At 37.2% G+C, this 20,473-nt stretch overlaps 4 protein-coding genes across 7 annotated transcripts; 2 read left to right on the plus strand and 2 right to left on the minus strand.

Annotated features, from left to right (window-relative positions):
- Positions 1 to 6,927: 6,927 nt before the first annotated feature.
- Positions 6,928 to 9,374, minus strand: LOC131800674 (ATPase family AAA domain-containing protein 3A homolog). The gene is given in 7 exon segments (XM_059118282.1): positions 6,928 to 7,346; positions 7,411 to 8,235; positions 8,293 to 8,499; positions 8,570 to 8,627; positions 8,630 to 8,681; positions 8,745 to 8,899; positions 9,085 to 9,374. Coding segments are annotated over 7 exon segments (1,770 nt in total). The 5' UTR covers positions 9,293 to 9,374; the 3' UTR covers positions 6,928 to 7,081.
- An 805-nt stretch (positions 9,375 to 10,179) lies between these two features.
- On the plus strand, positions 10,180 to 12,970 carry LOC101898737 (protein asunder). 2 transcript variants are annotated; one of them, XM_059118284.1, is made up of 6 exons: positions 10,180 to 10,324; positions 10,376 to 11,391; positions 11,442 to 11,743; positions 11,809 to 12,267; positions 12,327 to 12,496; positions 12,553 to 12,970. In XM_059118284.1, exons 2-6 carry the CDS (start codon positions 10,561 to 10,563, stop codon positions 12,900 to 12,902), a joined length of 2,112 nt encoding a protein of 703 aa, XP_058974267.1. In that variant the 5' UTR covers positions 10,180 to 10,324; positions 10,376 to 10,560; the 3' UTR covers positions 12,903 to 12,970. The 2 variants fall into 2 exon arrangements, with proteins under 2 accessions (XP_058974267.1, XP_019894426.2); XM_020038867.2 differs by having other exon boundaries at positions 10,182 to 10,324; positions 10,405 to 11,391.
- A 133-nt stretch (positions 12,971 to 13,103) lies between these two features.
- Positions 13,104 to 15,690, plus strand: LOC131800675 (uncharacterized). Of its 2 annotated transcripts, none has more exons than XM_059118285.1 (3): positions 13,104 to 13,327; positions 13,386 to 13,687; positions 15,493 to 15,690. In XM_059118285.1, the coding sequence occupies exons 1-3, from the start codon at positions 13,261 to 13,263 to the stop codon at positions 15,688 to 15,690; spliced, it is 567 nt and encodes a 188-aa protein (XP_058974268.1). In that variant the 5' UTR covers positions 13,104 to 13,260. The 2 variants fall into 2 exon arrangements, with proteins under 2 accessions (XP_058974268.1, XP_058974269.1); XM_059118286.1 differs by having other exon boundaries at positions 15,515 to 15,638.
- Positions 15,668 to 20,330, minus strand: LOC101900111 (nucleolar protein 6). Of its 2 annotated transcripts, none has more exons than XM_005189322.4 (8): positions 20,193 to 20,330; positions 18,786 to 20,136; positions 18,432 to 18,720; positions 18,255 to 18,365; positions 17,518 to 18,194; positions 16,895 to 17,452; positions 16,334 to 16,734; positions 15,668 to 16,270 (listed from the first exon to the last, which is right to left on the minus strand). In XM_005189322.4, the coding sequence occupies exons 1-8, from the start codon at positions 20,223 to 20,225 to the stop codon at positions 15,800 to 15,802; spliced, it is 3,891 nt and encodes a 1,296-aa protein (XP_005189379.3). In that variant the 5' UTR covers positions 20,226 to 20,330; the 3' UTR covers positions 15,668 to 15,799. The 2 variants fall into 2 exon arrangements, with proteins under 2 accessions (XP_005189379.3, XP_058974266.1); XM_059118283.1 differs by having other exon boundaries at positions 18,786 to 20,133; positions 20,193 to 20,316.
- Between the last annotated feature and the right edge of the window lie 143 nt (positions 20,331 to 20,473).

Raw genomic sequence — 20,473 nt, forward strand, 5'->3', positions numbered from 1 at the left:
CGAACAAGGAATTACTTGCGGAACTCCAGTTTTCTCGATTTTACTCGCGAGCGAGAGTGCTCGAAGAGTACGAGTTTTACGCAAAGTTCACTCTCCACTATTTTGCTTATAGTCGGTAGCGATCCCGATCACTCCTGTTTGGGGAATATGAATGGGATTCAAAATCCTCGGAATAGAATAAAGATGTACTCCACGAGTGAAATCGGGTACAAAAGGCCGTGGCTAGAGTAACGCCTACACCCACCCCAAAATTAGCAAAACATGCACAGTCTTATTCGAGTGTGTTCTTCCTTCTACTCGCAGGAGTACTCCGGGTTCGAATTCAAGAGCGTTTTAATTCCTCACTTGAATCAGAGCGAGCATTCGAAGTTCTGCTTTAATATGAGTTTCGTGTAGCCCCCATATAACGATATAAGGAGGCACAATGTTCGATATTTTGATGATTTTAGCGGCATTAGTGACTGGAATCGTTTCAAATTACATATTCGAATTTCATAAAAGTGCCCATTAGCTCTGCCTCGGACAAAAAATTTTCGTATGCAGGTCCACACTCTCGTAGCCACCATATAACGATGCCTCCCGATATTATGTATTTTGACGATTTTAGTGACGTTATTCACCGGAATCGTTTCACATTTCGTATTTGAAGTTCGTAATGGATATTTCAACCTATGACAGGAAATTGTCTATGCAAGTCCACGTCTTCGTATACCCCATATATAACGGTACCATCAATTTTTTCGGTATTTTGATGATATTAGCGACTTTATTCACGGAATTGTTTTAAATTTCCTTTTTGGGTACCACAGCCCAATCCAAATAACTTTCAAATATAGCTAAGGCTTAGCCATATTGACTTCAGTTGATACAAATTTTTGACTTCGACCTTTGAAACAACAATAATGATCTAAAATGTTATATAAAGTTAATCGAAGACTTGAACCAATATTGAATACATTTTTCAAGGAGGTGTTCCACCTACGGAGAATCGATTTCGAATTTCCTGGTAGTGTTTCAATTTTTGAAAGCGGATTTTCTATCTTTCGAGAAAATCAACTTCAATTCTTTTAAAAAAAGATGATAGCTGAAGCCTTCAGAACGTAGAGAAACAGAAGTTACTATATACCTAGGATCGGATCCTAATATTGCAAATCTTCTGCGGGAGATATATATCCAAACATGGATTTGTATTAGAAAATTAATTGAAAGGAGAATTTAGAAACTGACGTAAATTAGCAGATATACATTAATAGGCTATACGAAGAATTGTACCTGTATAGACAATTACATTTTCTGTCACAGGCTGTAGTAACCCATTAGGAACTTCAAATACGAAGGCCTAGACTTTCTTAGACAATTTTCTGCCATAGAAATATAGTATCCTTTCGGAACAACAAATATGAAATTTGAAACAATTCCGGTGAATAATGTTCCTAAATTATCAAAATAACCGAATATCGGGGGTACCGTTGTATGGGGGCTATACGATATCGTGGACCGATATAGCCCTACTTTAAACTTGACCTGCCCGCAGACGATAGACTGGCCTGAGCAAAATAATAGCTCCCTATGATAATTCATTTTAACTCAAGCGTGATGTCTAAAATTATTATTTCGATGAGTTACAAACGGAATGACAAACTTAATATACCCTCCATACTATGTATGGTGGGGGGTATACCAATGGTGTGACAAAAATAAAACGTGTACACGGTAAGAGTAGAAGCTGCTCGTTTTCGAGCGAATTTTACTCACACCCAAAAAGCGATTAGGGCATACTGGCAATAGACCTTCTGGTGGAATTCAATTGGTACGTAAGTTTCTAAGCTCTGATGTAGTATATAATTATGTCCAAATTTCCCTTAAATAATATTGGTTCAAGTCATTCCCATTAAAAATTTCTCTGTATCGGGTATTGATAGAATTTTCTCTCTCACGTTCAAATATGGCAAAAAGTTGTGGAACAATAAATGGAAAACATTTATAGGAAATAATTATTATTAGAAGTAATTCATTTTAATAATGTTCATTAAGTTATTTGCTCTCATATATTTCTCACAAATGTTATGCCACGATCGTAGGCTATGAGTGCAAATTAATTTTTCGCCAAATAAACCATTTTCTATTCTCACAGAGAATTCAAAGGACCGAAAAAATTTCTGCAAATTTGAGATTTCTTACACAAAATACCTACATATGGATCTAGGTATGTATAACGAATGTACAAATATCCGTAGGAAGTAATCTGGTTATTATAATCACTATCAAGTGGTAATAATTAAAAAAAAAATACCATCCGGCAATATCTTTCTTTGTGTGTGTGCACATAAAATTTGTCAACGTGTGTGCTTTTTGTTTGTTCAATCGAAAATTTTATTTAGAGAAATTATTAAGTAGCCGAAGCCACAATCAAATTTGCAATTAGCAGTGATTTTTCGAAAACTTGTTTTGTTGTCATTAAACAAAACGGATCACAAGACAAATATCACGATTGATCGATCGGAGTTTCAGTCATACACAGTGACAATATTTTTTCAAAGCAAAAGATTCGATTTCGATTTCCGTTTATTTTTCTCGTTTTATTTATAAAAAATTTAATTGAGTTGGAAGCAAAAGTACAAACATCATTAGGAAACTCTACAAACCGACTAACTGAATGGCTGGCTGGCTGACTGAGTGACTGACTGACTGCGATTTCATGACATAATAATTTATTTATTTACATTGTTGAGGATGGGGGATGTTTAATTATTCTATTATTTACTAGTTTGTTTATTGTTAAATGCGCGAGCTATTGTTAAGCAATAAGTTTGGCGTTGGCATGAAAACTTACTTGGAGTGTAATCAAAGTAGTAGCGTTTTTAGCGTTCATAGAGGACAAATTGTATTCTGGAAATCTTGGATTAGTATGGCAATTGTTGTTCCCATGTGCATTCACCTGTGATCGTGGCATGTAAATTGGGGGGGGGGGGGGGAGGAATAGAATAAAAATAATTTTATGGACAGTACTGTTTCCATCTGGGTCTAAGTTTGACAAAAATAAAAATATTTCGAAAATTTAAATGGAGGTCTTCAAAATTATCTGTATTTAGCAGAAATATAATACGTTGTGCTATGTTCAGAAATATACTACGTTCACTTTTCAAAATGTTGACCCTTTGAAAAGTTACAACGAAAAGACTGAGCTTATAATAGTGTCGTTCTTAAATAATGTGCTTTGAAATAAAATGTGCTTTGTCTATATCTGAAGTTCAGAATTCAGATTTGCCCGTTTTTACTCACAAGTGAAATATAATTACGGGTTGGATCAAAAAACCTCGAAAGTGGTATTTTTACCAGAAGTTTATTCTCCACTCTTTTATTTTATGTGAAAAAGCTCGCGAGTAATTGCTGCTTGAAAAATAAGAATGGAAGTCGGAATACTCGAAATAGAAAATCGATTGGAATTCATACGCTATGTTGGGGCTGGTTGGCGACACTGTTCTTCAATTTATTATTTTTTTTGTTTCGTTTGCAGCTATATTGAGAAAATACAGATTCACAATACCCATGCCCATGACAAGTTCTCGGCAGGAATAGGATCTGCTCGTTAAAATCTTGGAGCGCACTTTACGCACCCACTCGAAGTGGCCCTTTCTGAGCTTTGATTTGAACCAATTTAAATCAATTTAGCTGGATTTATTTTTGACTGACTTGGACGGACTTATTATTTTTGTCAGGTAAAATAAAGTAATTCAGCCATGTAACTAGAGAGGTATATCATTTGATACGGCCAAAACGTGCCTCAGCAAAAAACAGTTTTTGCCCTAGGTCTCTTTGGACCAAATTCATTTCAGGACATTTGGAGTCGATCTAGCTATGCTCGTCTGTCTGGCTGGCTGGCTGGTGCGCACGATAACTCTCGAAGGGAGTATTCCATTTCATCCAAACTTGGTACATCGTATTTTATTATTGTCAAACTTAGATCGGTCCACTTCTTCTGGTACCTCCACCACATAATGTCATATTTCAAAGAAAATAATTTATTGCACAGAAAGAGAAAGGATAATCCAATTTGCGCCAACTTTGCAAATCCTAATATTTGCATCAGTGCTAGGTCTGGTGTGAAAATGGGATATATCGGTCGACTCCTCCTGGTACCTCCCCCACAAAGGGTCAAGATTTTGAATATTCATGAAGATCAAAAACGCGAAATTAACATCCGATTCCATTCAGACTTGGTGTATCTAAATATTCCATCAACACAAGATCTGTTATGAAGATGGTACAGATCGAACCATTTCTTCTGGTACCTCCCCCACAAAGGGTCAAAGTCTTGAATAACCCAAACGATCATAAAATCCCAAATAAGCATCTGGATCTCCTCAGATTACACACATCACAATATTTTTATAAACACAAATCTGGTGTGAAAATGGGATATATCGGTCGACTTCTTCTGGTACCTCCCCCACAAGGGTCAAATTTGGAATATTCATGAAGCTCGTAAAACACGAAATTAACATCAGATTCCATTCAAACTTGGTGCATCTCAATATTTTTATCAACACAAGATCTGCTATAAAGATGGTGGTGATCGGACCATTCCTTCTGGTACCTCCCCCACAAAGGGTCGAAGTTTGGAATAACCAAAACGACCATAAAATCCAAATAAGCATCCGGTTCTCCTCAAATTACACAAATCACAATATTTTTATTAACCCAAGGTCTGTTGTGAAAATGGGTTACATCGGCCCACAACTTCTAGTCCCTCCCCCACAAGGGGTCAAATTTTTGATATCCATGAATCTCGTAAAACACAATTAAAATCCGATTCCAAATCCATCTCCTCAAATTTCCCACACACCAACCATGAGGTACCAGAAGCTCATCCACAACAGAGGGTCACAATTTTCAATACTTATATCTGTCATAACTTGCAAAATAAGTCGGCGATTCTTTACAACTTGTTATATCTAAATATTTCTCTTAATCAGAAATCAGATATGAATATGTAATTTATCGGAATTTATGATTTCGCATAAATTGGATTAAATGTCAGATTTCCTTCAAATTTTGCAAATACCAATATTTTATCTGTATTAGATGAACATCATTGGTCCTCACGCATATTTCCACATTTTCCAAAAAAATGTACATATCTCATATAAAGTATAAGAAGTAGTCGATATAGTCCAAATCTGACACGTTGTATATTTTATGTCAGTCTTAGGTCAGATACGAATTGGACAATATTGGCCAAATGCTTCGGAACTTCTCCCATAAAGGGTGAACAGTTTGAATAATCATAACTCAAGACTGGGGATATAGATCTGTCGGCAAAACCCACTGATACTATTTACCTTTATCTCAGGAGCTCTCCCGCTCAAAGTCGTGTGAGTTTCACACTATGAAAAAATTGGAGCGAGTTTCTCGAATCATGATTTTTTAATTCCAATGTGAAATAACGTTTACATTAACGATTGTACCGATGAATATGCTTTTATCCAATATTCCAGCGCTTAGTAAAAATTTTGAGATTTGATTATCAGAATTCCCAAAGCATTTTTCTTTCACAATACTGATTCTCATCGAAGGCTTTTCCAAAGCTCCTTTCAACTCTTATAAAATAAATGCTTTTCAAAAATTGTGATAAACATTTTGAAAACCCATCACAATTTTGAAATTCCCGCACTCAATAAACAACGTATTCTTTAATCGCACAATCATAAAATTCTTTGGAAAAAGAAGGAACAACATCCCAATAGAAAATGGAAAAGAACAAACAAACATTGACCATGAATTTCGTAATTCAAACAAACACACCAAAAATCCCATTTGGAAAATGTATGCGGGTCAGTGTTGCAAGACAAGCAGGTATACGATTTTTTTAAAGGGAAACGCCTTATCGCCATTTACAACGGCTACTTTCCACATTTTAATTTTGGAAACAAAATAATTTTAACTTAATTGTTTCCAAATGTTTGATGATTTGAAAAAGTCTATTGGAAAGTACAGTTTTCATAACCTAAATGTAAATAAAGTGCAAAAAAGTCTAAGAACGCCATTTCTAGTACGGAATAGTCTTTAAGTTGTAATCGAGGTACAATAATTTCCATAAGATTAGGTTGATGTTGTGAATAATTACAACTCTGAAGACAGAGGTTTGCAACTTCAACTTTTCAGGTGATTTCCATGTTTGTCTTGAAAATTAATTCGCCATGGTTGTAATTACTGATTCAGCAAATTTTGGATTTTTCCTTTGCTTGTTAGCTCTCTATCAATTTTAATTTTAGTAATTTTTTAATACATCATTTTCAATTGATATTGAACATTTTTACTTCCATTTTGTTCATTCGTTTTAAGACCCCCCCACTTCACCATTAAAACACCACTTTTTAAAATTATTTAGAACATTTTCTATTTTTTTCCGTTTATAATAGTGGTTTAACACATTTAACAAAATGTGATATCGTAAATAAAAAAAATATTAAGAAACATTACTGCTAGTAAATTGTTTTCGCACCAAATATTTCAACGAACAAATGCGAGAAGTTTAATATAAATTTCCCAAAAATGCAATGTTCGATTTGTTTTTCTTTGGCAAAATGCGTAATTCAGCAGTCAACAACGGGTCATTTCATTTCTTCTACAGATAACAAAGCCTTTCTGATTTACACGACGTGTCCTTGTTTTCAATGTGGGAGGCATACGTACAAATATGATATTCTTAAACAACAAATATAAACCTAAGAATAAGTATTTACAAAACAAAAGAAGTCCCTGTGTTATTTCAAATCCCATTTAAGGAGACGTAATTTAAACGGTAATAAAATCTTAAATTACGTCCCCTGTACAAATTGGGTTTTTCTGTCTATTGAGTGGCTGTATGGGATATGGCAGTTATAAGCTTTGCAGTTTTGTACTTCTTTTTTTCGCTTCAATTTACAGACATCAGAAAGCTCTGCTTTTATCTCAGTGTTGTTTAGTGTGTTTTTTTTTCTAAACTTAAAACTTAATTAGCATTAAAGTTAAACTGTAGGTTGGTTGTAAGGTTAGTGATATTACTAACTAAATAGTAAATGAAGATCGCAACTAAAATCTAATTCGATTTACCACCTGTAATAGATTTGTGATCTAAACGTTCTTGTTCCGACAACCAGGCCATCTTCTGTTTGTGTTGTTGGGCAGCAGCTTCTGCTCTATCCAAGACCATTTTTTCCGTCAATACACCATCTTCGGAGGCATAAACGGCTGCTTGCCAGGAGACACCCAATTTGGAAATTTCACGACCAGACATGCCCTCGCACATTTTAGCCATTTTCGAACAGGCTGCACCATAATCGAATTGCTCCAATTTGAAACGCCTGGAAAGGGGGGAAATCGTTAGTTCTTTCTTAATCAACGTTTGTAAATCAAAAGGAAACTCACTTGGCTCCTTCGGCTGCTGGTTGCAACACATATTTATCGAAATACAAGCGTAGGAGACGTTCACGTTCTTCCAAACCGGGTAGGGTGAATTCAACCATTTCATCCAAACGATCGTTGATGGCATAATCAAATTGTTCGGGTGTATTTGAAGCCAATACCAACATGAACTTGGAATTTTGTTCAGATGTACGGTACAAGAATGCATTAAGAGCTGCTCTCAAATCTTCTGAAATGTGCTCCGAGGAACGTTTACGCAAGAAGGCATCAGCTTCGTCAACAAACAACAGCAAGCCACGACGACTGGTCTGGGACCAATCGAACACTTTGTGGATAGCAGTGACGGCTTCCTTGCCCATTGGGGCAACATCACCACCAGTCATAATGGCATAATCCATACCCGAATGTTCGGCAAGTTTTTTGGCAAACATAGTCTTACCAGTACCGGGTGGACCGTGCATAAGGATATTTCTGTACATGCCACGATTAATGCGAGTATTTTTGGTGGCAATAGCCACGTCTCTTAAACGTTCCTCCAGTTTGGGATTAAGGACAACACCTTGCAATGCATCAGCCGGTTTCGATTTCAATTTCTTGACATATTTGATGGGATGTTGAACAGCGTCCAAAATTGCAAAACGTGAGGTTTCTCCCACCAATGTTGGTTTGCCTATGCGAGATTCAATGTAACGTGATGTTACACCAGTGGCACCCTTGGCGGCGTAGACACCCAAAGCCAACAATGACAAACCTCCGGCTGCCGTCAAAACTTTATCCCAATCTGTAAGCATGGCCTCGACACCAGTACCAATAACTGTGCCGGCAGTTCTAGAAAAGACAGTAATTAACTATTTTGTAGCTTAAATAAATCTTTGAAATACACACTTGATACCCTCCAAGATAGTTGTACGTTGTTCCTGAGCCTTCAAACGAATCTGTTCCAAATTGATATCACGATTTTCCCGATCAACCTTGGCTTTGACACGCATTTCATGTTCCAACAGTTTTAAGCGATTCTTTTCCTTCATTTCAATTTCATGTTCAATGGTTTGGCGGCGCATAGCTTCCTGGCGGGCCACACTTTCTTCTTGTCTGTTAGAGGAAAATAAGATAAGTAAGTGAGTTATGTAAACATTTCCAATCTAATTTCCGATTGACTTACTTTCTCAAGTTTTCTTCCTGGACACGCTGTTGCTGGGCCAATTGATCTTCATAACGTTACGGGCCAGCTGATCTTGATATTGGGCACGTTGTTGTTGTTGCTTTGTCTCTTCCTATAGGGGATCGAATATTAATATTTCAATTTGTATCCTTTAATATGAAATGTAGCTACTTACAATCAATGTCTTCCGTCTCTCCTCATGGTCAATGCGCCTTTGCTCCACCTTGGCCTGTTCAATATGGGCCTCATACTCTTTGACCTTTTGTTGATATTCCTGTTGACGGGTAACCTCCTGCAGTTTGGACAGTTCCAAAGCTTCACGGGCATGTCCTTTAAATAAAACATTTCATTAGCTTTTCAACACTTCCTATTGCTACCCAAATCAAAAAGAATACACATGTACACACACAAATGATTATGCAATTGTGTGTGAACTCCATACATACAACCCCCACCCCTTCCAAAGATTAAATTGATTATTACACCAATTAAGATTGGATGATGAAATAACTTACTTGACCTTTCCAATGTTTTGGCTGCCTCTGCAGCTCTCTCCAGGGCAGATGAATCGAAACGATAAGCTTCCATGGCCTTACGTTCGGCCTTCGACAATTGGGCATCCCCAGAACGTTCGCCGGCAGTTGCTCCATCAGGATTTCCACCATCACTGGGTGGCACATCTTGGGGCTGCTGGGGCCTGTTTCTTCCCAATAACCAAGACATAGCGTAATTTGAGTTTAAAGTTTAGTTTTTAATAGAAAAAATCGTTGAATTTTCGACAAAAATCTCTTCTGCAAAAACGTGATAATGGAGTGACAGCAGACGTAATTCTAGGGATATGTAAGTCGACTGCCGATTAATCGAATAATCGACTTTTAGTACTCATAGTTCTGAATCTGGTGAATCAAGTAGATTTTAGTGTTGCCATGACACAAAGAGTCGCATTTGTTACACCTTAAACAGAAGCGTACAAATACGACAACAAGTATGTATGTTTCCCAGAAAAGATATTTTTACTGGCTTCAATCATCCGCTGGATTCTTTGTAATAGAACAAAGAAGCGTAAGATGAAAAAGTATAAATTATAGCTGAACAAATATAAAAATATTGAACTAAGTTAGTCGAAAAAGCGAGCCAATGAACTAAAGCCGCTATCACACAATAAGGGTTTTACATATGTGCTGTCACTTTTATTTTCCATGTGTATTTCCGTGTGTAGCAAATTTTGATAGTTGATTTACGGAGAGTTTGCAAAAATTTACTTCGTAAAATGTATCTTGTTACATGAACTTATTGAAAAACAGCTGCAGTTTGGCCGTGGCAATATGTTTACAAATTTTAGGCAATAGCTTTGATTTATTCATTATTTTTATTATTAATTACATTTTTGCAGAGTTTTGACGTTTCACTAGACTACATAAGTCCTTTTTTAAAATCTTCGAACTTTGGCAACACTGAAAAGAAAGACAGCACAGAAAGAAAATCTCAATAAAGATGAGAATCAAAAGGGAAAGGCCGACAACACAAATGGAATCAAAACAAAACGGCCGACAACATAAGAACAGCTGACTACTAAAGAACAAAGTCAAACGGTGCCAGCATTACCGGCGACAGCACCAATCGAAAACTAAGTGGAGTACACACTATACCAATGCCCACACGTTTATTCTGTTTTCGGTCTGACTCTGAAGTTTTGTGTGAGGCATGCTAAAAGCGGAACGCGTTTCAATGCGAGCAAAGCACGTCCAAACAAGGGTAAAATATTTGAATATTGATGAAAAGTATTTCATTTCATAAGATTCATAGAATTTATTTTGATTTCTATGTGTTTTTAGGGTAAACGAAACCTTTGAAATAACTGGAACATCAGAGACAAGAAGAAGCAAGGCTTTCAATTTGATCGAAACTACGGTAATTTTTAACACGCCTAAATGCCTTTAGTTGTTTGTTAGTGGGGGAATCTTGGAAGAATTTAATTTATAAGCCCAAAGATGTACGATATAAACCAAAAGACCATTTTCGTATTGGATCATACCCAGTATTTCAGTATATCCAGTGAAGATTATGTGCCGCTGGACTTTCTAAAGGGAAAGTCAAATAATCCATCCGATCCGCCGCTACCGGCATCATCACAACAAAATCTACAATTTAGTAAAAGTTTATGGACATCCTCGGTGGAGTCCTCCATTGAATATTGTCGCATTGTTTGGGATCTCTTTCCACGCGGCAAGTTGATACGTTTCATTGTCAGTGATACGGCCGCACACATAGTGAATACATGGAAATTTGCCACACAAAATATGTCGCATGTGCTGAATGCCATGGCCCTGGTGGGTGTGCCACAATGGAATGCACCCCAATCATCGGATTATTCTGTAATACATGGTCTGAGGGCAGCCATAGAAGCGCTGGCTGAACCAACTGAACAGCAATTGATTTTGATGCAGAATCAAGAGGCCGGAGCAACAGGTTTGGAGAAAATTCCCAACAAAGGCAGGGTTATTTGCATTACATCGGCCCGGGACAATCCGAGTATGAAAAGCTTGGAAGATATTTTCCACAATGTCCTGCTGCAGCAGAACACTGTGGCTATGGCACAGAAGAAAATCTTACCTATTGATCATTGTCATTTGGTCATAATCAATATGGTGCCGATGAATAAGGAAACATTGGTAACGAACAGGGCGAAAAAAGATCTATCGCCATGTTTGTCGACAGAAATTCACACAACAAGTGCTCCCGAGATTTCCAATAAGTTGACACATTTGATAATGAGTCATTATGATTTGGCCAGTACAACGGTGACGGGGATACCCATGAAGGTATGTGTGCTGCATTATGGTTATATGGTTTTTAAAAATGGTCTTTTCAGGAGGAACAAAACGCCAATTCCAGCGCAAATTATGATGTGGAAATTCTACATGCTCGCAATGCCCACACCGCAATATGTGGCAATGAAGCTCTGCTACCCACTAGCATAAAAGAGGGGGCTGAATATGAAACGGTGACACTGAAATGGTGTACACCGCGCGGTTGTGGAGCCTCTGATATGTCAGCTTGTCCTCCGTGTTTGGCCCAACATCGTGTTACTCCCGTTGATGTGACAAGTAGGCCCTCATCTTGTCTCATCAATTTCCTGTTAAATGGTCGTTCTGTGCTGCTGGAAATGCCAAGGTAAGGAATTTTGTTTAAAAGATGCATTCTGTGAGATAAATAAAGGAGTTTATTTTGTTTTACAGGAAAACTGGCGGTAAAACCACCAGTCATTTGTTGTCGGCCCGCGGAGGAGAAATTTTCATACATGCTCTGCAAATTACCCGTTCCTGTCTGGAGGATCCGCCATCTATATCAGAGGGTCCTGGTGGCCGTATAACAGATTATCGCATAGCCGATTTTGCCGCCTTCATTAAAGCCCACCGTTTGGTGCCATTAAAATCCAAAGTCAAACCAGAAGACAATTTGCACATTGCCCGGGAACGTTTGTACAACAGATCGTTATACTTTCCTCTTACCCTATCGACGACAATTGTTTTCAATCTACAACGTTCCCTAGCCTGGTTGCCAAATTTTCTAAGGAAAATCGCCAAAGAAGATATGGACAAAACGGACGAAATACAATGTCAACAAAATATATATGATCTCTATACGGCCTCGACCAGAAGGGAGTTATTGCCATTTTCAAATTTGAATGCCAACAGGTAAATTTAGATTTTGTTATTCCAAAGAAGCTTCCTTATTCGATTTTTAAATTTTTCAGAATAAAAGGCCACAAGAAGGTGGATCAATATAAATTATTTTGTGCTGAATTGGAGGTAATCATAAAAAGTTGTGCCTCCACACCGTATCATAAAAAAATACTGGAGAATATACAAAATGTAAGGGCAGCCTGTGGTGATGCAACCGTTAAATCAGAATTGGATGCCACAAGTAAGTTATTGCAGTTGAAAATTTACAACATTATATGTTCATGTGTATTTTCGTAGGTGATCCCAGTGGTAAGACCATAATAAGAGCCACAACCGATTCCCCATTGTCACCACCGCATTCCATGGACACCAGCAGTTCGGGCACTGGTCATATATCAAAGGCAACTAAGCGAAATTTCAGCAATGTGGGCCAAAGATCCCTGTTTGATATTGTGTCAAGTGCTGAACGTTCACAGTGCAGTAAACGTACTGACTTTTCGGGACGTTTGTGTACACCGTTGGGTCAGGTGGCTAAACTTTATCCAGATTTTGGCTTAAAAGATGCTGATGGTTCAGCGACAACAGCAACACCAGTAAAGGAAGAAACGTTGGGTATTAAATTGGAAGTACCTGGCATAAGGACCTAGTTCTACTTAAAATTGGAAAGGAATTCTTATAAGTCTTTGGAAAATAAATATAAGTTTTTGAAAGCGAATGGATACTTAAGGGCTTTTACTATTCCTACGTTGTCGCTACTCAAACTTGTGGATTTTTCGTATCGTCATAGGGAAACATACCATTAATCTATTCCCACAAAACTGAAACTTTGCAGGACGTGTGAACAGTAACTTAGATACATATTTGAGTTTCTTTGTTCAACATTTTCATTGCGGCTTTGTTGTTTATTAAGAAAATTATGTCATTAAAAATTTAAAATTCAAAATAAAAATTTTGGTTATTTCTAAAAAAATCCTTTCTCTCTTGGAAAAAATTCCCCAAAAAAATATGTATCCTCCTCCCTCTACCAAGAAAATTGTACAGATTTCTGAAGAATCCTTGGCTCCCACCTATGGTAAGCCGAAAGATAATTTATTCTTTTCAAGTTAATTCGTCTCCACCCCTCATTTCAGTTCACTTTGTTGTTGACAATGAATATTACATTGCCACACAACAGGATATGCGAAAAATTGAAGATGTTCGTTTGATAAGTTTTCAAAAATTACAACAAAATGGCAATGTTTATCCCATTGATCCCCAGTCGGTGGAATATCTGCTGCAGGTGTTGAAAAGTGGAGCGGCAAATATAATTTGTGTAACAAATAAATCGAACGATGTTTATCCTCAACCTATGGATACCTCTCCGTGTGGTGCAAAATATTCCATTGAAGAACAATTGAAATGGGATAGATGCAGTAATACAAAGCAAATGCCTGTAGGTATATTTTTCATAGCTAAAGTCTATAATTTTTGAAAGATAACACTGTGCAACACAAAAAAATTATTATGAGGAGAGATCAGAAGATTATGAAAGTAGTGCTAAAAAAGAAGACACGCGTATGGGTGTTTTGAAAGTTTACATTGAAATGTTACCAAAATAGAGGTAACCTCTCTTGCACACTTTGGGCAGGTTTTCGGATTAAGACTTCTCGGAATCCCTGAATTTTGGGTATATAGTGTCTTTGGCAGTATTACAGATAAAAATACGAGGAATATTTTGCTAGAATATTTTAACCCTCAAGCGAGTCAACAAATGGGACTTTTTGCTCCTTTTCTTAAAATATGGTTAAAGACTCCCCTTAAATGGGATCGTAGCAAGACAAAATATTCCACAAAATGATTCGTCATAAAATTCTACTATCAGTCCTAGAATACGTTAAAACGTCAAAACTTAAAAATACATTTTAAGGTTAGGTCCGTACTTTGTGTGAGTTTGTGCAAAAATCTCCAACAAAGACTCATTTTAGAATGATGACGTCCAACGCTTCATTTTTTGGAGAAAGTATCAGAATTAAAATTATTCTGGATCAAATTTAATTGTGATTCTCTAAACAAAAGAAGTGTGTGTACCTAATATGTACCAGCATACATTTTTATACCCTCCACCCATGACACAATTGAACCATGCCTCCACCATAGTATGAAGAGTATATTAAGTTTCCCTTTGTAACACCTCGAAATATACATTTTAGATCCCACAGCTTAAAATTCTATGTCGATATTGCGGTGTCCGTCCGTCTGTGGAAATCACTCAAGCTTTCGAACGAAATGAAGTAGGTTGATAAAAAATTTTACTCCAATGTATATTATGTCTGCAGGACTTTTGGTATCAAAAATGGGCCGTGTAGGTCCACGTTTTGGTATGGCCCCCATATAATGATACCTCCCTATTTTCGGTATTTTGGTGATTGAAGCGACATTTTTCACCGGAAATGTTTTACATTTATTATTTGAAGTTTGTAATGGAAACTACAGCCTATGACAGAAAATTGTCTTTGCAGGTCCACGTCTTCGTATAGCCCTCATATAAAAGTACCTCGATATTTTAATCATTTTAGCGGCATTATTCACCGGAATTGTTTCAAATTTGGTATTTGGAGTTCGTAATGGATATTACAGCCTATGACAGAAATTTGCCTGTGCATGGCCACTTCTTCGTATATCCCTCATATAACAGTACCTCCCGATATTCGATATTTTTATAATTTAAGCGGCATTGTTTACCGGAAATGTTTCAAATTTGGTATTTGAAGTTCGTAATGGATTCTACAGCCTATGACAGAAAAATCTCTGTGCGGGTCCACGACTTTTTTAAAACCCCATATAACGGCACCTCCCGATATTCGATAATTTGATGATTTTAGCGATATTATTCACCGGATTGTTTAAAATTTGGTATTTGAAGTTCGTAATGGATCCTGTAGCCTATGACAGAAAATTGTAAAGTAATGGCTTCTGACAAAAGTTTTCTATGCAAGTCCACGTCGTCATATAGACCCTAAAATAACGGCAACATTCGGTATTTTTAGGAGTTTTTTTTTTTTTTTTTTTGAAAATTGCCAACTTCGTTCCAAGTGGTGGAGGGTAAATACAGCTTTTGTACTTGTTTTAAATAGAAAATCTTGTTTTGTCTGTGTTTTCTTTTTTCAACTCTACTTTCATAATCTGCTGGATTTGCCCCGTAAATATTGAAAAAAAAATGAATTTTGTAGCATAGTGTAATTTTTCACTCTATTCCAGTTCCCTTTTACATATTCCAAAGGCACATCTACCACGGACTTAATGGCATGTCTTGAAAAACAAACCACCCCAAAATGCCCGAAAAAAGTCTCATTTTCCTGTGCCACTCAAACGCATGAATCAATAACCACCACAACCTGTCAAGATGCCAGGGAACAAAGGAAACAAAAGAAGCTTATATCTTCGTACTTTTCTTAAGAACATACAAATGTAATTGTAAAATCCATTTCTCTATTTACAAAAAAAAAAACACATCAAGACTTTAACAAAAAGAAATAAAGGAAAATAACTTATTCACACGAATTTTCTAATTTTTCTTTGCTTTTTTAGGTTTTTGCTTTTGTTTTTTGTTAATTTGTTTTGAGGTTGTTGCTATGGAATTTAAAGAAGTTTTGGATTTTTTCGGTTGCATTTTTGTTGTGTTCTTTTTGTTGGCGGCCGCTGTTTTCTCTTCCTGCTCTTTGACGGCAAAATATCTTAGTTTTTCTTTTCTCAGTGCATTGTAAAATTCTGTAGATTTGCTGAAAGATGCTTTTCGAACACTATCAACGCTACCAATCCTTAGATAGTAATCTTTTAATATGAATTTGAAATCTTCTATTAGAATTTCCTTTTTGGCCTGAACCCTTTTCACATCACCAGTTGCCACAAAAGAACAGCCATTGACTTCATTTACTTTAAATTCTTTTGACTCAAAGGCATCGGGTTTCCAAACTATGGCAATTTCCTTGCCACCACAGGGATTGTAAAAGAAGGCAGCAAATTCTGAATAGGCTTCCTAAAAACAGAAATAGGATTGAGTTAATTTTTATAAAAGAAAATTGTTAACCTTTCAGCTTACCCTCAATTTTTGCACAGCATTTCTCATGAAATTACTATCGGCCAAAGGCATATGCCAATTGGGTTTTGTAAAGTCCACAAAAGGCGAACCCAATTCAAAGGTTAGGGTATTGGATACAGCTTCTGGCTTTAGTTGTATCACCAAATCGTAGCCCTCGGTGGGAGCTTTAAAAATGTGTACAGGTTTTATGAATGTTGCGCTGGTTAATAATGTAGATTCGATGATTTCCAAACATTGTCGGGCCAGCAGTGTAACACGAGCCAAAACATGTGTATTTGGTAATTGTTCGGAGGTCCAAATTTTACCATAATGTTGACGATCATAGGCCGTCACCAGACACAAGGGGGGAAACGAGTCTCTGTCGGTGCTGAATTTTTGTTCCAAATCGGGAATTTCAGTTTCTGTAAAGGAAATACAAATTTTTGATATATTCAAAGAATCTTTGTTCGGTATTCAAACACAGAAAGATTCCTTTTAGAGTTCCGCATCCCTCTCCCCTTTATCAAGAAATTTTCTGTGCCTGTTTAATACCATGGTTTGTGTTTTTTGTTTTGCACTCACCCTGCATGGCATTATTGAAATTGATCAAAAACATTTCCGTTTTCCAATCTGTGTTGGCCAACAAATGCAAAAATCTTACAAAGGACATTTGTGGTGAATTGCTTATAAACTTCGATGATGTCTTGAGGAATTGTGATGCCACAAGAAGCTCGGTGCACTCCTCGGGCCATTGACCGTCATCGATTAGTTGTGAATATAGCCAACGTTTGGCAATCATAACTGTGGGACCAAACGATGGATGACATTGATGTAGGGCCTTTAAGGCACCCGCCACCTTGGGTAGTATATAATGGCGCTTTTCCAAGGCAATACTTTCGGGACAGTCTACATGTGTTGTTATGCCTTTTTCGGTCTTCTCTTTCTTCAACAAACCCACCTCTTTGGGATGGGCAATTTCCAAATTGAAACAATAGCCTTGTTTCAAGACCAACACCCCATCATAGGTAACCTTGCACAGTAACTTGTGGTGCTCTTTTAGCAAGGATGCAATTTGTATGTAAAATGCAGTTTTCAAAGCACGCAGAGCGGCCAATTCTCCCGGCCATTTGCCGCTGAGACCTGGAAATAGAGAAACCCCATTTAACTCATCAAATCGAGAAAGGGAATTTCATGCCGAAACTTACCAAGCTGTATAATGCCATGCTGCACATTATTGGCAAAAAATTGCTCTTGTATACATCTGGCTTGCGGCAACACCGGCCGGGGATCACAATATCTTAGCACCGGCGATATGGGTGCAATCGACACAATTTCCAAGGGCAAATCTTTTAGGCCATTTAACTTGCGAGCCAAATCATCAAATTCCCTTATGACATGCAGGGATAAGGCCTCAGCATCGGTCTCCTGTTGAATTTTGTATTTACTTTTAAAGTTGTCTATTTTGAAACCTTTCGTCAGCGAATAAACCGCATCCAATTCCCCGGCAATATATTCAACATCTTTTTGTTCCAATTGGAAATGATGTTGCAGCAAATAGAGGACAATTGAACGTACAATAAGACGTTTCTTGGCCAAATCATCGTTGGCATTAGCCCATACCACAGATTCGGTAATGCTACCATCTTGGAAACGTCTCAGTTGTGCCTTTTCTCCCCAAAACGCACGAAATTCGGCGGCAGATTTATCTATGGATTCCGGGCCTTTATCAAGAATTTCATATGCATTTTCGGCATTTAGAATAAGACCCAAGTGGAGTTCTTGCAAGGCCTCTGAGGGGGATTCGTTAATGTTCCAGGGTAATACTGCTTGCTCCAGAGGTATTAAGAAATCCACTCTTCTATTTAGGCCTTTTTTCAAGAGTCTAGAATTGTGAAGAAGTCATTAGAAGGCTGGTAACTCTCTCCGGAATTATTTTACTTACTTGCTAATGGTCTCTAACAACAAGGCATATGTGTATCCCGCATTGTTATATTTATCAGCTGGTGAGACATGCATTTCCAATATCTGTTCCACAGCATCCGCTTTGTTAATTCTGCAAAAAAAAAAAAAAAAAACAAATGTTATTCTAATGAAACTGAATTTTAAAAGGCTAAATTACTTGAGTATGTGGTCCATTTGGGTGTAAAGAGGCACCTTCATCATAAACAAATATTGAAAACTGTTTAGTTTCATATCATTTAGCATGTCTACGGCCAGCTTTGCTTCCAGTTGGATGCGTTTGTAAACATCTTCCGACAAATTAGAGCAAATATTAAAGAATCCTGAGATGTCGACAAAAACTACTTTGAAATGGGCATGGAACTGCTCAATTGTGGGTTGGTTTGGGGTACTTCCGCTTCCAGTGCAAAGACTTATGCCCTTGTTCAGTTCATTCCAATTCGATAATGCTGGAAAGGTATTAACAATAATATTTAAAAAAGGCTTTAATTGAGGGTTTCACTTGGTAGCTTACCCAAATTATTCCAAACATTACGGGCCACCTGATAACTGCTCATATTATTGTGTAATTTCTTTTGTTTCACCAAATAGGCAATAAACATGGCCATAATATGGCAATTAAAACCACTATAGCCCATATCCAACTGCCTTTGCCTCAGCCAAACTTTCAGCAGCAGGAAACCCTCTTGGAAGTTCTTTCGATTTTCAAACGTTTCTTGTAATAATTTTTGATTTGCTTGCATTGTGAGATCAAACAAAACATTTGAGTTATAGCTTGGCGTGGCAGTGTGCACCGCCTCCTCCTCAACGCCATATAGGCTAGAACGTACATTATTGTTCCATGGTACAAAACGATTCAATTTAAAGGAGCTCTCATCGCCAGCAACAAAAATTCGAAAGACCAATTTTTGACTTATTTTCTTACCCGCCGATTCGGGGGGTGTTATTTCCAGCAATGGCTTCAAGGGATTATTTTTGTAATAGACAAACTTCAAATTTTCTGCTTTCAAATCGGGCACAACTTTGGACTCCAACAACTTTTGGGTCAGATAAGTTAAATAGAATGCTCGTTTCTGGTCATATTGCAGATTTAAATAGTTCTCTTTTTGCCAACAATCTGGCGGCATTACAACACAAATGTCAGCCTGCAATTGAGGTCCCAAAAGTGTTTTGGTATTACAGGCACCAATAAAGAAGGGTTCAACTTTGGGTTTTAAAAACTGAAACTGGAACAATTTTTGTTGTTCCACCTTTAGGGCAGGCAAATTAAGTGGCACCTGAATGGAGCTCTTTTTCAAAAACGACAATTTGTTCATATCTTCCTTTTCCGGCATATCCTTAAGGCCTTTTACAAATGTCTTAAATTGTTCCAGAAAACCATTGATGTAATTGTTGTATTTATCCTTTATCTTGACTTCTTCCAACATTTCTTTGATTTGTAAACGGAACAAATTTGAGTGGAATAAATTTCGTGTCTCCTTCAGTTTATTAATTTCTTCCAAGGTGGGCGGTTTAACTTTTTCACCCACAACGCCAGCTTTCTTAAGCTTTTTAGTATCTGGCTGTTGCGCTGCTACCTGTTCCTGCTTGCGTTTGTTGTTGGCTTTTTCATATTTTTTTGAAGGTTCCTCTTCTTCTTCTTCTTTGTCAGAGAAACCATCATCACCACTGCCATCGTCCTCACTTGCTTCCTGCTCTTCGCTATCATCGTCACTGGTTCCATTTTCAATCATGGAATCATAGCCCTCGGTGTCAGGTGTCTGCATTTCTTCATCTTCCGTTTCATCGTCGACCACAGCAATCTCAGCCTTTTTAAGTTTATTTACCTTTTCCTCTACCGATTTCAATGGCATTTTTCCACCCTTCTGCAGAAAAATACATTGTAATTTATGCTAATTATATTCATGGTCACATTACTTACCTTTTTATTCATATTTTTCTTGTTTTGTACCATTATTTATTAATTTTTCCAATAAAAATATGATTTTTTTAATTATGTCTGCCTGTTTCCCTTTGCACGTGTTGTTCACTGTTCTCTCACTGAGAGAATTGTGCATGTAAACAAAGAGATGCATTTTTGGTAGTAGAATTCTTCTTCTTTTTTTAAATCACAGTGCAATCCACAAGGGATCGTGTTACAAATACTCAAAGCAGATGCATTAGGTACTGGCATCGCCAAAATTTGTTTCAACACAACACAAT

This window comes from Musca domestica, unplaced genomic scaffold (genome assembly GCF_030504385.1).
Source record: "Musca domestica strain aabys unplaced genomic scaffold, Musca_domestica.polishedcontigs.V.1.1 12, whole genome shotgun sequence".
In the NCBI taxonomy this organism is placed as follows: Eukaryota; Metazoa; Arthropoda; class Insecta; order Diptera; family Muscidae; genus Musca; species Musca domestica.

What these genes read in the sequence shown, in the direction of transcription:
- LOC101898737 (XM_059118284.1), top strand. Translation starts at nt 10,561, where the DNA reads ATGTACGATATAAACCAAAAGACCATTTTCGTATTGGATCATACCCAG. An exon ending in TGACGGGGATACCCATGAAG is followed by an intron (nt 11,392 to 11,441) that starts GTATGTGTGCTG and finishes TGGTCTTTTCAG; the next exon opens with GAGGAACAAAACGCCAATTC. An exon ending in GTGCTGCTGGAAATGCCAAG is followed by an intron (nt 11,744 to 11,808) that starts GTAAGGAATTTT and finishes TTTGTTTTACAG; the next exon opens with GAAAACTGGCGGTAAAACCA.
- LOC131800675 (XM_059118285.1), top strand. Translation starts at nt 13,261, where the DNA reads ATGTATCCTCCTCCCTCTACCAAGAAAATTGTACAGATTTCTGAAGAA. An exon ending in ATCCTTGGCTCCCACCTATG is followed by an intron (nt 13,328 to 13,385) that starts GTAAGCCGAAAG and finishes CCCTCATTTCAG; the next exon opens with TTCACTTTGTTGTTGACAAT. An exon ending in GTAATACAAAGCAAATGCCT is followed by an intron (nt 13,688 to 15,492) that starts GTAGGTATATTT and finishes ACTCTATTCCAG; the next exon opens with TTCCCTTTTACATATTCCAA.
- LOC101900111 (XM_005189322.4), bottom strand. Translation starts at nt 20,225, where the DNA reads ATGGTACAAAACAAGAAAAATATGAATAAAAAG. An exon ending in AGAAAAATATGAATAAAAAG is followed by an intron (nt 20,137 to 20,192) that starts GTAAGTAATGTG and finishes ATTTTTCTGCAG; the next exon opens with AAGGGTGGAAAAATGCCATT. An exon ending in GCATGGCATTATACAGCTTG is followed by an intron (nt 17,453 to 17,517) that starts GTAAGTTTCGGC and finishes CTCTATTTCCAG; the next exon opens with GTCTCAGCGGCAAATGGCCG.